The sequence below is a fragment of the Miniopterus schreibersii genome, assembly GCF_964146895.1.
Source record: "Miniopterus schreibersii genome assembly, chromosome: 1".
Lineage (NCBI taxonomy): Eukaryota > Metazoa > Chordata > Mammalia > Chiroptera > Miniopteridae > Miniopterus > Miniopterus schreibersii.
This window is the reverse complement of record NC_138101.1, coordinates 67,995,636-68,011,145: the sequence shown is the minus strand read 5'-3', so window position 1 is coordinate 68,011,145 and position 15,510 is coordinate 67,995,636. Positions and strand designations below refer to the sequence as shown.

Genomic DNA, 15,510 nt, shown 5'->3' with positions numbered 1-15,510 from the left:
GCCAACTGTGCCGTGGTTGGTGAGACGTCCACGCCTGTATTATGGTCGTGACGGGTTTTGCTGGCAGCGGAACCCTTTCCTTTCCTTAAACCGCCTACCACAGGCGTAGCTATCACCACGTCTCAGCTCATGACCACAAAACCACTCCTGTGTTCAACTTACGAACATTGGCCTGGCCTTGTAGGCAGAGATTATACAATTCTGGTTACTTAAGAGAAACTACCTGCAGTTAAAAAACTCTAAAAAATCCTCTTGTTCAGATGCAGTGACCTTGGTACCTACAAATCTGCGCACCAATATGCCATCGAATCTGAGGCTATGGAAGCAATGGGGACACAATTGGGTCCTGTATAAAACAGATATCTCAGAGTAAGACGATCCTTTTATATTAAAATTAATGTAATATGTTTGGATTCCTTTAATTTTGGTTTCAACCCATTTGGACTCAGAGCTTGGAACATGAGAAGATCATATGCTATTTGCTTTTAAATAACTAATCTATAAAGTTTTAACATAAATGGCATGTGCCATTTGGAGAAACCGTATTTTAAATCTTAAAAAGGTCAGTGTCCTGGCTATGATCACCGAGCTATTATCCCCTTGTTATTGGACCCAGAAAAGATGTTACCAGACAGCCGTGAGTCGAAGGGAGAGGGCTTTTCCCTTGGTTGTCAGTCTCATAAGGAAGATTTCAAATGAGTGACAGACAGCAGCTTCGTAGCAAAGCAAGCGAATTTATTAAAAATGCACTTGGCATAAAGCACAAGCGGGCACCCAACTAATTTGAGCACGTCGCCTGGTGAGGGCTCAGGGAGTGTCATACCCTTCTTCCCATAGGTCTCAAGGTTCGTCTGCTGGGTATCTTGAGCAGATTAGGTTTCTTTTACATTGTTCTGGCCTGTCGTGGGGTGTTTGGACATACACCTGGTCATCTTGTTTGGCAAGTCTTAGGACTTCTTTGTTTAGTGTGTAAGATAAAACTCTCCCTTTTTTACTACCCCGCCCCCCACCTCCTGCCCTGGCAGTTCCAGGGTAATTTAAGCTGTGTATTCTCTGGTTAGGGAGGAGAGGTATTAAGCATTTGCTCTCGGGTGTCCTTGGTTGAGAAAGACAAGGTCTTGCTGCAAGCTGGCTGCAAGCTGCCCAAACTGTTTGGCCTTGTTTAATTTTCTGGTGTCCGTTTCTCTATCCCACTTGCCCAGGAATTTTCCTAGCTTCTTCCTATCCTGCCTCACCCTCAGTACTCAGGAATCAGCGTCCTCAAGTACACTGTGACGTACACACAGCTCCTCCTCGGAAGAGTAAGAATTAAACTTTGTATTTTACAGTGTAAAGTGGGAAGATACAAATCAGTGGAGGTTGTCTTTACTAAGAATTCATTTTCACATGACTGATTCTCTGAAGCCCTAAAAACAGAAGTATTCTTTGATAATTGTCTAGTTCAGGGGTCAGCAAATTTTTTCTATAGAGCTAGAGAGTCAATATGTTAAGCTTGGCAGGCTACACTGTCTCTGTCACAACTAGTCAACGCTGCTGCTGTAGTGCAAAACCCACCATGGTCAATGCATAAGCACAGTTGTGTTTCAATAAAAGTTTATCTACAAAAACAGGCACAGGTGGCAGTTTGCCAGCTCCTGCTCAAGTTCACCCCGTAATCCCAGGTTTTCCTTTAGATTGTGTGCAAGAATTCAGAAGCCATCTGTTCCACGTTCTAGACTCCCCAGTGCTACACCTGAAAATGCCTCAGGCCTCTTCCCTAACCTTCTTGGGCACCTAGTATGGGCCAAGTATTATCGGCAGTGGGACGGGTGCCTCAGTAAACAAAGCAAGCAATCCCTGTCCCTGAACTTACATTCAGGTGTGACATTTGTAGAATATGCCTTGGGTCCGGCATGTTCAGGGTACTTTATCTCACTTTATTCTCATTCAAATCAATGGTATTACAGTTATTTTGGTGACAGCTCAGGTTCATTGCTCCCACATCAACAATTCTCAGATGTCAGCAGGGTGTCTGAGAATTCAACTCAATCTGACACTGTCTACCCAGAGGTAGAATGTGACTCCCATGAGAAAAAAACTGGGTCCCACAAGACCGCCCTTCACTTCAGATGCCACTTGCTAGCCCACGCCACCCATGCTTCTCACCAACCAGCTGCAACTCAGAAGTTCTGCCAAACCCCTCCTCTGGTTAGACTGATTTGCTAGAGCAGCTCACACATCTCAGGGAAACCCAATTACTCACTAAATTGCCAATTTATTGTTTTTATTTTTAAATTGAATTTATCGGGGTGACATTGGTTGATAAAATTACATAAGTTTCAGGTGTACAATTCTATAAAACATCATCTGTACATTGCATTGTGAGTTCACTACCCCGAGTCATGTCTCCTTCCATCACCTTTATCCCTACTTTACCCTCTTCTGCCTCCCCCACCCCTTTCCCTCTTATAATCCCCATGCTGTTGTCTGTGTCTGTGTGAGTTATTTTTCTTTGCTCACTCCCCTCACCTTTTTCACCCAGCCCCCTCCCCCCTCCCTTCTTACAGCTGTCAGTCTGTTCTCAGTATCTGTTTGTATTTTGTTTATTTTGTTCGATTAGATTCCACATATAAATCAAATCATATGGCACTTGTCTTTCTCTGACTGGCTTATTTCACTTAGCATAATGCTCTCCAGGTCATCCATGCTGTTGCAAAAGGTAAGAATTCCTTCTTTTTTATGGCTGAGTAGTATTCCACTGTGTGAATGTCCCACAGCTTTTTTATCCACTCACCTACTGATGGATGCTTGGGCTGCTTCCAAATCTCTGCTATTGTAAATTGTGCGGCAATGAACATAGGAGTTCATATCTTTTTTCAAATCAGTGTTCTGGATTTCTTTGGATATATTCCCAGAATAATTGTTGGGTCATAAGGTGGTTCAATTGTTAACATTTGCAGTAACTCCATACTGCTTTCCACAGTGGCTGCACAGTCTGCATTCCCACCAACAGCGATGTGGGTTCCCTTTCCTCCACACCCTCGCTAGCACTTGTTTGGTGATTTATTGATGACAGCTGTCTGACAGGTGTCAGGTGCTATCTCAATGTGGTTTTAATGTGCATCTCTCTGATGAGTGATGCTGAGCATCTTTTCATAAGTCTATGGGCCATCTGTATGTCCTCTTTGGAGAAGTGTCTATTTAGCTAGTAAGTGTCAGAACCTGCCTGACCCCAAAGCCCACACACTTTCTGTGCCACTGGATTTATTCTGATGTTTTCTGTTAAATCCAAAATCCCACCCCCATTTTCTGACTCCGTCTTCCCAGTTCAACCTTGCTTCAAGAAATCAACTTATTTTCCTAGTATGTGCTCAGTTCTGGTTAGAAAAGCATCCACCAAAACACAGCCAAGACCAGTTTCTGGACTCCTCCCACCACTTGTTATATTTTACCTGAATGAAAAGCCCCCTTTCTTCCCAAACTCTACCCAAAAGACAAGGCCTGCCCTGGCTAGTGTGGCTCAGTTGGTTGGGTGTCGTCTAATGCACCAAAAATGTTGCCGGTTTGATTCCTGGTCAGGGCACATGGCCTGGTTGCAGGCTCAATCCCCCGGTAGGGGGCGTGCAGGAGGCAGCCAATCAATGTTCCCTCTCACATCAATGTTTCTTTGCCTCTCCCTTCCTCTCTTTAAAGATCAATAAAAAAATCTTAAAATAAAAAAAGGACGCCCACCTTTTCCAACTGGTTTCTCTTCACTGGGAATAGAGTTCCTTAAAGGCAGTACATGTCCTAAGGACTTGTTGCAGTATTATGATTATAAGATATCTGGAGCCCAGCTGGCACAGCTCAGTGGTTAAGCATCGACCTATGATCCAGGAGACTGCAGTTCGATTTCTGGTCAGGGCACATGCCCAGGTTGAGGGCTCAATCCCCTGTGGGGGGCAGGAGGCAGCCGATCAATGACTCATCATTGATGTTTCTATCTCTCCCTCCCATTTCCTTCCTCTCTCTGAAATCAATAAAAACATAGTTTTTAAAAAAGAATATTCACTCTAAATAAACATTTAAAAAACCTAGAATCCTTCATCTTCTCACAAGCCATCACTTTAACACCAAGCCTATTCAACAGCATTAAACCTCAGCAAGTAGTGAAGATCCACAAACCAAAAACCTCAAGTGAGAACTCCCAAGAATACCTGTGTTTTGCAAGCATTTTCTTTTTTATTAACAAAAGAGACTGAAACAGTCAAATTCAAATGAACTAAAAAAGTTCCAGTTTCTAAGTTGCAAAATCAACACATAATGGAAAAATTCAATGACATTTTAAAATGTAAGATTAATTCTTTTCATTGAGTTCCTCTACTTGTGTTGGCAAATAGAGAGAGCGGCGTAACTGGCTCAGGGATTCTTTAGCCTGTAAAGGAGAAAAAGAAAAAGTCCTTGATCAGAATGCGTAGGAAACACAGGGGCATGACTGCTGGGGAGTGGATATCTCCTTAGGTCAATACGTATACTAAATTACTAGTGGCAAATGCCTACAATATTTCAATTTATATGGATCCTTTCTTAAAAGGTGAGTTTAAGGTTTCTAATATATCCTTATAGTTCTTTGTTATGTTAGTTTTCCCCTTTAAAAAAACACAAAAAAAAACACTCTAACCTATCAGCTTCCCCATTTTTCTCAACTTTATAACCTTAAAAAAATACTTCACAGAGTGCTACTTTAAGTCTTAAATGCCCAGTTCTATAAACTAGCTGGAAGAACATTCCTTAGCCTTCTTGGACTCAATCATTCAAACGAAAGAGTATCCACTGGAATTTTTTTAAAAGATCATTATATTTCTCCTAAGTAGTGATTATATCTTTAGCTCCAATTTTTGGATTAGAAATTTAATTTTAGTAATATCTTTTTTTTAAATTGAGGAATGGGTAGTTGAGAAGATACAGGTAACAAAAGATATGATGATTACTGGCTTTTAAATGAGTATATACTGAGCAATGGACGATATTTTTACCAGAACTTTTTTCTGATAAAATTAAGGAAAATTTAAAATTTAGTTACATGTTGAGAAGTCATCATCTGAACAAGCTAATGAGAACACTGGGAGGCCACAGATAAAAGCTGCCTAAGAAATAGGCTCCAGAGACAAACTTTCGGTTTCATAGCCTGGTTTCCCCACTAACTGTGTATACCTAGGAGAGCGACATCAAGCACCTCCATTTTCTCATCTGACAAACAGAAAAGATTAAAGAGAGAATACCGTACTGGTTCTTCTATTTTTAGGAAGAAGAATCTGGCAAACGCCTTTAGAGAGCTTAAAATTCTTTATCAGTGTGCACTTTCCTAAAATTCTACTTTCTTTTATGTTTTAAGAGGTTACAAATTGCAAATGAGCTTGATATTGGGTTGTTTTCTTTAAAAACACACACTCACCTAGAAACAGATTTCTAATAACTGTAATTTTACTCTCTCAAAGTCATTTAAAACATTTTCACATACACATTTAAAGCTATCACCACGTCAAGTACAGAAGACAATAAAATGGTGGGATATGGAATTAGTATCAGACCCGTCAACTGTTTCACTGAACCAACCAAGACACATGGACATTTAACCTGTGAGGATGAGCCACCGGTTCTGGCCCCCAAACAAGACCAGCTGTAAGATGCTGTGTTTGCAGTAAAGTACCTTAGCGAGATCTTCTTTTAACCGGTTGTACTGCACCACATCAAAATGCTGTTGCTTTGATTTCTTATGAAAGAAGTGAAGAAAATGCCTACTCTTAATAGCTGAGTAAGTATAATCCTAAAAAAAAGAGAACATGTTTTAAATTAACATAATGCCTCCACGAGAAAGATACTTGCCTTAGCAACACCAAAGCAAAGGCAGATGAGGAAAGCATCTGCAGCAGCTGCCAGAGCAAGCACAAGGCAACACAAGTAAAACATTTAGTCTCGTTTGAGATCAGCTGCTCCTTTCAAAAGCAAACAAGCTGGGAAGAGAAATCGCACACACTGGGACAGAACGGAGAAAAAGAAATGGAGATTGTTGGCAAAATAATCATGAGATAAGGCTAAAGTTACTGGGTATTTTGCAATACAAACCAATTTTATTATTTATAAATGACGGAACAAAGGACACAAATTCGATGTGTTTATCTCAGTGGAGGAATCTGTCAGTTGCAATATTTATTTTTCTACAGAAGTTACCTATCGTTTCTTTGGGCTGTATATAAATCTCCAACCTCATGAAAAACAACAACAAAATTTATCAGCTTATAAAAACCCAGATAGCAGTAACTCAGTATATGAAAAGTCTTTAATGCTCATTGCTTGACTTGGATAAGGAATTATTTGCAGATGTTCTAACTTACTATTTTCCTAACAAACTACTCACCTGCCGAGTGACTAGAAAGTATGCAAAAAAGACCATGGAATTTGCAAATGTGATGAAGTATGTAACTGGTTCCATGATATCCCAGGAGTACACCCACCAAGTGAGCCAGGCCAGTGCCCCACCCTGAACGGAAAGCAGAGCCAACCCAGCCCACAGGAGTCCACTGGTTTTGGCTGCTGAGCGAGCTTCAATTCTAGCTTTCATCTGAGAAAGGAAAGGAAAAAAAAAAGACCATTAGCTCAGTTTACAAGAAGGGGGGGGAAATAATGCACATCTGTGTTACTTTAAAGCAGTCTGATTTATGAAAACACAGAATTTATAAAACATATACGTTAATGAGTGATCACCTATTTCCAAATCAGTTCATTAATAAATGAAGTTTTAAATTATAAAGGTAATACCTACTCATAAAAAAAAATTTAAATAGAATAGATGGGTGTACAATGGAAAACTCAGAAACCAGACTCTGAAACCTACCTAAAATTACATGCTGATTTTCTTTGGCCCAGCAATTTCACTTCTGGGAATTCATCCTGCAGGTGCTCTTACTCTATGTGATTAACGAAGATTCATTTTTAAGAGTAAAAGACCTAAAATTACCCATCTGGCCATCAAGCTACTCTGCACTGCAATGAAGAAGCTCCCCCTGCACCCGTACGGAGACCTGTCCAGGACACAGGCCTGCCTCGGGCACGCAGCAGGTCTGGCTGCGCACCACCACGGTGAAGAGAATGTTGCATTAAGGTGAGTCACAGACCTTTCATTTCCCAGTGTCAAAGTTATGCTTACACTGCACTGCAGTCTGTTAAGTGTGCAACAGCGTTATGTCTTAAAAAAGCAATGTACATACCTTCATTTAAAAATACTTTATTGATAAAAATGCTAACCATCATCTGAGCCTTCAGCAAATTGTTATCTTTTTGCTGGTAAAGGGTACTACCTTCAATTTGCAAAAATAAAAATAAAAATGCAGTATCTATGAAGCACAATAAAGGCAAGAGAAATAAGATGAGGTATGCCTGTGTACTCTTAGTGAAAAAAGGTGAGAATTGTGTGTAATAGCCCACATCTTTTTCTGAAAAAGGGAAAAAATAATATATTTGTATTTGTACATAAAATCTGAAACGGTTCATAGCTGTGGGGATGTAATAGTGGGAGGACGGTGGGAGAAAAACTTTCTATTGGCCAACTTTTTATTTTTCTAAATCTTAATGTAAGTAAATATATCACCAACATTTTAAAAAGTAAAGAAAAAATTAAAATGTAGGTACACAATCCAACAAATAATATAAAAAATCCCCCTCTCTGTCACCCCTACATATCCTAAGAGTTAATTATTAAAAGTTTCTTTTATCTCCAGAAACTTTCTATTCATACACAGAGTTACACATATACCTACCCATACTTAAAAATCACAAGTGGAATCGCAGGTTTAAAATATGCAGTTTTTTCCCTTAAATTAAAACAAACAGAGCCCATCATCACCTCTTCCCCCCAAAAGTTACTTTTTTCCTCCACCATTAACTTCGGATGCTAGGAAGCCACCTGTTACAGAGCTGGGCAGGGGCCTACTCTCTGGAGGATGAACCGGTCACCTGCAGCTAGCGCCCCGCTCGCGTTATGCCCGCAGACGCTGCGGCCCCCCGCGGAGAGCGCCCAGCTCCGAGTGAGGCGCTCGGGCTCCGGCTCTGCCTCACCTTAGCCCGTGCCTTGCTGTCTCAGTCTCCCCACCTGAAGAATGAGGAGGACAGCGCCCACTCACGGCTCACTGTGAGGATGAGAGGGAGCGAGTACCGTGTAAGTCGTTCAGAAAAGTGCCTCCAGGGACAGCGCCCAGTAGGAGCCTAACCTGTTCCAGGGGCTGCAGCTGTCCCTTCAGGCGGTCGATTTCCTCCAGTAAATGGTGCTCTCTCTTTTTCTGAAATTCTTCTAAGTGCAAGGCTGTGAACAGCCTGTGAACCAGGGATTTCACGTTTTCCATCTCGGTGGCTTGCTCACCGCTCAGTTTTTCTGAGAAAAGACCCAAGGGAAACAGAAGGCAGTCACCACATTTTTCCCTCCAGGGTTAAGTCCAGGGAACCAAATCTGATTCCCCGCGGCTGGCCCTGTGGCCGGCCCCGTTGGCCCTCCCCACTCCGAGGGAGGCGTCTGGGATGGACCTTTCTCCTGGTCTCAGGTGATTCCGTTAGTCTCTCTCATACAGAATGATGAATTCTGTATGATAAATTCTGGAATGATAAAATACCAGACAGTAGGTTTAAAATCATTATGTTTTTGTCTTTTTTCTTTATAATATGACTGCTGTTTCTTTAAAAATCTTCACACATGCCCTAGCAGGTTTGGCTCAGTGGTTAGAGTATCGGCCCTTGGACTGAAGGGTCCCAGGTTTAATTCTGGCCAAGGGCACATACCTTGGTTGTAGGCTCAACCCCTGGGCCCCGTCCGGAGGCAACCAATCCATATGTCTCCCTCACATTGATGTCCTTCGTCTCTCTCTCTCTCTGCAAAGCACTGGAGCCCAGCCAGCGTGGCTCAGCGGTTGAGCATCGACCTAGGATCCAGGAGATTGAGGTTCGATTCCCGGTCAGGGCACATGCCCGGGTTGCGAGCTCTATCCCCAGTTGGGGGCGTGCAGGAGGCAGCCAATCAAAGACTCTATCATTGATGTTTCTCTCCCCCTCTCTCTACCTCTCTCTGAAATCAATAAAGACGTATTTAAAAAAAAATAAAAGCAATGGAAAAAATATCTTCGGGTAGGGATTTAAAAACAACACCTTCATACAGGAAGAGTAAGGGGAATATCCATTACCAGAACCCAGGTGAACACCTCACTTTAGTTTGTAACACATTCATTTATGGGCTCACTTTTATACCTAGGTTGTACCCAAGATCCCTCCCCCCACCCTCCGACAATCTATCTGAAAGTTATTTTAGGACCCACAGGGGAGGGAAGGTGAAGTACAAACATATAAACAAAGGTATAATATACATTTGAAAAGTGTAAGCTCTTTAGAACAAGGTACAGATTTGAAAGGAAATTCAGACTGACAGGAAAGGGAGTCACCATTTCCAAGTCTTTAACACAGAGTTCTTCTGATTATGGGTTTCTCTCATCCTTTCACCTCTATGGATCTATTAATTCACATGCAACTGGGCTCTCATGATACCTTTCCAAGGGTGGTAACTGTTCCTCCCCCGTGGAAGAGAACTTGAGGGAAGGAGACCAGGTGAGAGGAAGGACCTTCTGGGTGAGCAGCAGCAAACGACTGCTGAGAGGCTTATGACCCTGAATCAGTATTAGCCCAGGGGTTTTTCTGGTTCTGGAACAGTCCTGAAGTTATTTCTCCTCCATCGCCACCCACTTCTTCAGACTTTATTGTGGTCTTTAACCCCCTCTACATTTTAAGTTAAAGCTGCCTCAAAGAGGTGAAAAGCCGAAGTTCCCTTCTAGGCTTCTGAGATCTGCAGAACAGTCAGAGCCCTTTTGTTTTGATGAAATATATATTTACATTAAAAGGTCTTCATACAGGAGAAAGGTATAGATGGGCCACGATTTTGTCCAAAGCTGTGGCATGTATCAGACAAGCAAAGCCAAGACACCAGTTAAAACAGTAAAGACAGATTTTATTCAGTAACTATTGCAACAGGGCATGGGATCAGTGTGAACTGAAGTCAACTTCTGTTTGTCCAGAGGTGGCTGGGGAACGTCACGGGCTTAAAAGCAGAGTCAGGGAATTGGAAATTTACAAAAGTGGGCCTGGGGGTTGGTTAATGAGATTAGGTCCACTTGGGTCCTTTAACTGTTGGTTATCCAGAGGAGAGACAGGACGCAGTGGTACAAGTCAGAGCAAGGGGCCCACCAGCTGGGAGTGAGAGCAAGTGACCTCCTTGAATGTCTGCACCTCAAAGAGTAGCCTCCCAGGTCCCTAAGGAGACAGCTGTGGGTGGTAGAAGATTTATACTCCAAAGGAGTAGAGAAAGGAATTAGAATTGCAAGCTTCCGAAAGTTACTGCTTAGAGAGGCAGCTCGGACCTATCTGCCTGTCACCGGGCTTTCACTGGAACAAACAGGAAATTCTCCTGGCAGTGCTGAGCTTTCTCAGGCAAGAATTTCATCATCCTAGGGGTTTGGCCTTGAGCTGTTAGAAACTATGCTGGTGTTTATTCAAGTCTTTAGTGTGTAGGTGAGAGGGAGAGAGCAGCGTGAACAAAATCAATTGTGCTGAGAGTCCACAGTTTTTATAGGCCAAGGTGAGGCTTAGTTAAGAAGAAGACTCAGATGAGCCTGACTCAAGTTTGTTCTAGGAGATAGTCTTTGTCAAGTGACACAAAATGCTTATCTGAGTTCAATGACAAGCACCTTTGGCTATACTCTTTCAGAAATGTGGGCACTGCAGAATTCATATGTTGTATTACCAATTTAAACGCTGGTATCTCCTAACAAAAGCCAAAAACGAGAATTATTTTCCTTTTCTTCAGAAGCTGTTTATTCCTTTTATATGTGCCTTCAATGTGGATTTCATTTTCATATCATGAATTTTCAAATCCAAATTTGACAATGCTTTAGGAAAGACATGGAGTGTAAATACATTTTAAAAAAAAAAACAAAAAACTGCAAATTTATCATTTTATAAACTTCATTTTCCATTAACCTAGTGCAATTCCTCTGTCATTGTCCTTCTAACCATGCCTGCTGCATCCCTGCTAATTTAATTCACACTGTGACGCTTGGCAAGTCTGTTCAGTGAAGCATCTCAAAACCCCGAGGAGAGTCAGACTTGGGCTCACTGACCTCACGTCTGCAGGGCAGGCCTGACGCCTATCCAGACATACATAAAACCTCACACTAAAAACTTCCCTGATTCGGTTTCTATGACCCAATGCATCATGTCTAGCTTTCAACAAAAAACTATAAGGCAAGGTAAAAGGCAAGAAAAAAACAGTCTGAAGAAACAAAGCAAGAATCAGAACCAGAATCTTATATGGCAGAGATTTTTGAATCATCAGACCAGGAAATTAAGATAAATATGATTAATATGGTAAGGGCTGTGATGAAAAAAGTAAACAAAATGTAAGAACAGATGAGTAATGTAAACAGAAGTATGGAATTCTAGTAAAAAATTAAAAAATAATTGTCAGAAACCAAAAATACCATAATAGAAATGAAGTATCCCTCTGACAGGCTCAACAGTAAACTAGACAAAGGGGAGGAAAGAGTAGGTGAGCTTGAGGATATGTCTATAAAAACTTCCCAAACTGAAAGACAAAGAAAAGGGAGAATGGGAAAAAGGGAGCAGAATATCCAAGAACTGTGGTACAATTACAAAAGGTTATTATAAATAACATGCATAACAGGAGTACCAGATGGAGAACAGAGAAAGGAACAGAAGACCAGCGATTTGAAATAACTACAATTAACATGATGAGGATTCTACTGAAAAAAAGTAGATAGCATGCAAGAATGGATGAGTAATATAAACAGGGAGATGGAAATTCTAAGAAAGAATAAAAATGAAACACTAGAGAGAAAATATACTATCAGAAATGAAGAATGCCCTTGATGGGCTGGTTGGTAGATGGGACGTGGCTAAGGAAGGAATTTCTAAGCTTGAGGATGTCAATGGAAATTTTCCAAACTGAAAAACAAAGAAAAAAAACAACACTGAACACAATGGGGAAGGATATCAAAGAACTCTGGTACACTACAAACGGTGTAGTATACATGTAATGGGAGGGAGGGAGGGAGGGGGATATATGAAGCAATAATGGCTGAGAATTTCCCCATATTAATGTCAGACATGAAACCATAAAAAAATCCAGGAAGCTCAGAGAATATCAAGAGGATAAATGCCTCCAAGCCCCCTGGCCCTAGGAGGCATATCATATTCAAACTGAAGAAAATCAAAGAGAAAGAAAAAACCTTGAAAGAAGGTAGAGGGAGAAACACCTTATCACTAGAAGAGCAAAGATAAAAGCTACCTCTGCAAAGGGAAAGAGGGGCGGGGGCAGGTAGAAGAGGGTAGAGGGGCATAAAAATATAAAATAAATAAAACATATGATAAAAGCGTAAAAAGTTACACCTGACTTCTCCTAAGAAACTATACAAGCAAGAAGGCAGTAGAGTGAAATATTTAAAGTGTTTAGAGAAAAAAACCACCAACCTAGGATTCTGAATCCTTCAAAAGTGAAGGAGAAATGAAGACTCTCAAGCAAACAGAAATAGAGGGAATGTGTTGCTAGTACATCTACTTTGCACAAAATGTTAAAAGTAAGGGAAGGAAAATGATGCAGGTCAGAAACTCAAATATACATAAAAAAAGGAATTCTACATTAAATAAGGGAAGATAGAGTAAAAACATATTTTTATTTTTCTTTACTCTACTTGATGTAACAGAACAGTGTTCAAATAATGACAGCAAAAATGTATTCAATAATGACATGAAGACAAGGAATGGGCGTAAGGAATTAGGAATACATGGTTATCATAAGGCACTTGCAATGCCTGTGAGACAGTATCTATAGTGTTATCTGAAAGTACACTTGGACTACTTGTAAATGTATATCCCAAATCTAGGGCGACCACTAAAAAAATTTAAAAACGAAGCATTACTGATATGCTAAGAGAGAAAAGAAAACAGAATCATATAAAACGCTCAAAACCACAAAAAACAGAGAACCCATGAAAGACAAAATTAGAAACGAAGAACAATGGCAACAAACAGAAAACAGTTACAAAAATCCTCAACAATACAGGGCGTACCAGAAAAATGTACGCACACTTTAACAGCTGATAGCTCAATTGATGTTTCTTTCTTTTCAGATTTACCCCGCTGGAATAAATAATGGCAGCCAAAGTGTGTATACATTTTTGGGACACCCTGTATATTAGCAAACTGAATCCAACAATGTATGAAAAGAATTATACCCCATGACCAGGAGTATAATTTATAGCAGGTATGAAAGGCTGACTCAACATTTGAAAATCAATTAATATAATCCACCACATCAACAGGCTGAAGAAGAAAAGTCATAAGATCATATTCAACAGGTGCAGAAAAGCACTTGACAAAATCAAGAATAGAGGGGAACTTCCTCAAATTGATAAAAACATTTAACATAGTATTTAATGGTGAGAAACTTGAAGGTTTCCTACTAAAACCAGGAAAAGATCAAGGTTTCTCCTCTCACCATTCTTTTCAAAAGTCATACTGCCAAGTCCTAGCTAATAAAATAAAATAAGAAGAAAAAAAAAGACAAACAGATTAAGGTAGAAATAGGTCAGTGACTACTAGCAAAACAGAGGTGACAACAACTGAGACTTCTGGTCAAGGTGGCGGAGCCGGTAAAGGCTGTGCTCGCCACCTCCCGTGACCACATCAACATTAGGACAACCACCCCTGAAAGCCACCTGATGACTAGCTGAACAGGACTATAACCAAGGATTTAAGCAGCAGCCATGCTGAGACTGGTAGGAGGGGTGGAGGTGCAAAATGAGCTAGTCCCACACCTGCAGGTGGCGGTTAGGAATGAGGAAGGATATCTTGGCTGCAGAGGTCCCCCCAGAAAAATTAGGGGTCCCAGCCCCACACTGGGCTCCCCAGCCCTTAGCACCAGTGCCAGGAAAAAGAGTCCCCACAACATCAGGCTGGAAAATCAGTAGGGATTCTGTCCAGAGGTAGAGTGTCATCCCAATACACCAAGGTTGTGGGTTCAATCCCCGGTTAGGGCACAAGAATCAACCAATGAATGCATAAATAAGTGGAACAACAGATAATTGTTTCTTTCTCTCCCTCCCCCTCCTCTGTCTCTCTCTCAAATCAATAAATATTTTCTAAAAATTGTCAAAACTTGGAAACATTCAAGATGTCCTTCAGTAGGTGAATGGATAAACTGTGATACATTCAGACAACTGAATATTATTCGGCACTAAATAGAAATAAACTATCAAGCCATGAAAATATGTGGAGAAAACTTATATGCACAGTACTAATTTAGGAAGGCCAATTTGAAAAGGCTGCATATTGTGTGGTTCCAACTGTGTAACATTCTGGAAAAGGCAAAACTATGGAGACAGTAAAAAGATCAATGTTTGCTGTGGGCTGGGGGTGGGGGTGGGGAGGGATGAATAGGCAGAGCGCTGAGGATTTGGGGGGCAGTGAAACCACTCTATGATACTACAGCAGTGGATAAACCAGAAGCAATAAAAAGAAAGAAGATACTGCAATAGTGGATATATATCATTACCCATTTGTCAAAACCCATTCACCGTACATCTAAAGCTCTAATGCCAACTGTGTGACACAGCAGATGATGTGTTGATGTAGGTTCACGGGTTGTAACAAATGTACCACAGTGGTGCTCGGTGGTAGGGGAGGCTGTGGGGAGGTGGGCGCAGTGTATATGGGAACTCTACTATATGCTCAGTCTTGGTTTGAACCTAAAACTGCTCTAAAAAATAAAGTCTTAAAAAAAAAAAAAAAAGAGTTAAGAGGAACACAATACACAGGAGTTCGTGATTTTCAGGCCTGCTTCTTAACCCAGTCATGTCAGACTAAGCATTCAAGTTCCCAAAGTGAAGTCTTAGAAGTCTGAAAAAAGGTATATGAGACTAAAAGTCCTGCTAGGCAGTGTCTACTGATCATTTCTACTCCTGCTAGAGAAGCTTAAACGTGGTCTCCAAAGCTTTCTTGGTCATTTGGTTATTTGAAAAGATTCGTAAGGTAAGCCAGCTCTCTGTTAAAAGCCCGTGGCTAACGGGCAATGTTAAGACAGCTGCTTAGCTGTGTTTCTTACCTTTTTTGGGGCACTGTACATCATATGTCCTTTTATTAATGACAAGTTTAAAATCATTCATTAGCAAAATTCCCATCAAGGTTGAAGTTGCAATCTCACTGCCATCTGAAAGAGAAAACAATGCAAAAACATGTCCTTATTTTAGAACAGTGAGAATCTTTTCCCAGCATATAGAGAAATACGTATTAGTATCCAGGCCTTTATAGTACAGCAGTGGGCATCTGTCTTCTGGGGGCTTCCTATATATACCCAATACCGCGTTCACCGGGAGGAATCCTCTCGTGCTGCTCTATTGTCCCTTCCACTGGACAGGCAGGTGCTTCCTCTCTCACCCTCTGTCA

At 41.1% G+C, this 15,510-nt stretch overlaps 1 protein-coding gene across 1 annotated transcript in view; it reads right to left on the bottom strand.

Moving 5' to 3' along the window:
• Positions 1–4,180: 4,180 nt before the first annotated feature.
• The window catches only part of MCUB (mitochondrial calcium uniporter dominant negative subunit beta), a 76,716-nt gene continuing 65,386 nt past the window's right edge, over positions 4,181–15,510 (bottom strand). Inside the window, exons 4-8 of the mRNA XM_081116082.1 lie at positions 15,170–15,274; positions 8,226–8,386; positions 6,377–6,580; positions 5,669–5,785; positions 4,181–4,393 (exon numbers count right to left, since the gene is read on the bottom strand). Coding sequence (XP_080972208.1) covers positions 4,316–4,393; positions 5,669–5,785; positions 6,377–6,580; positions 8,226–8,386; positions 15,170–15,274 — 665 coding nt within the window. The 3' untranslated portion in view covers positions 4,181–4,315. The remainder of the gene's footprint in view (positions 4,394–5,668; positions 5,786–6,376; positions 6,581–8,225; positions 8,387–15,169; positions 15,275–15,510) is intronic.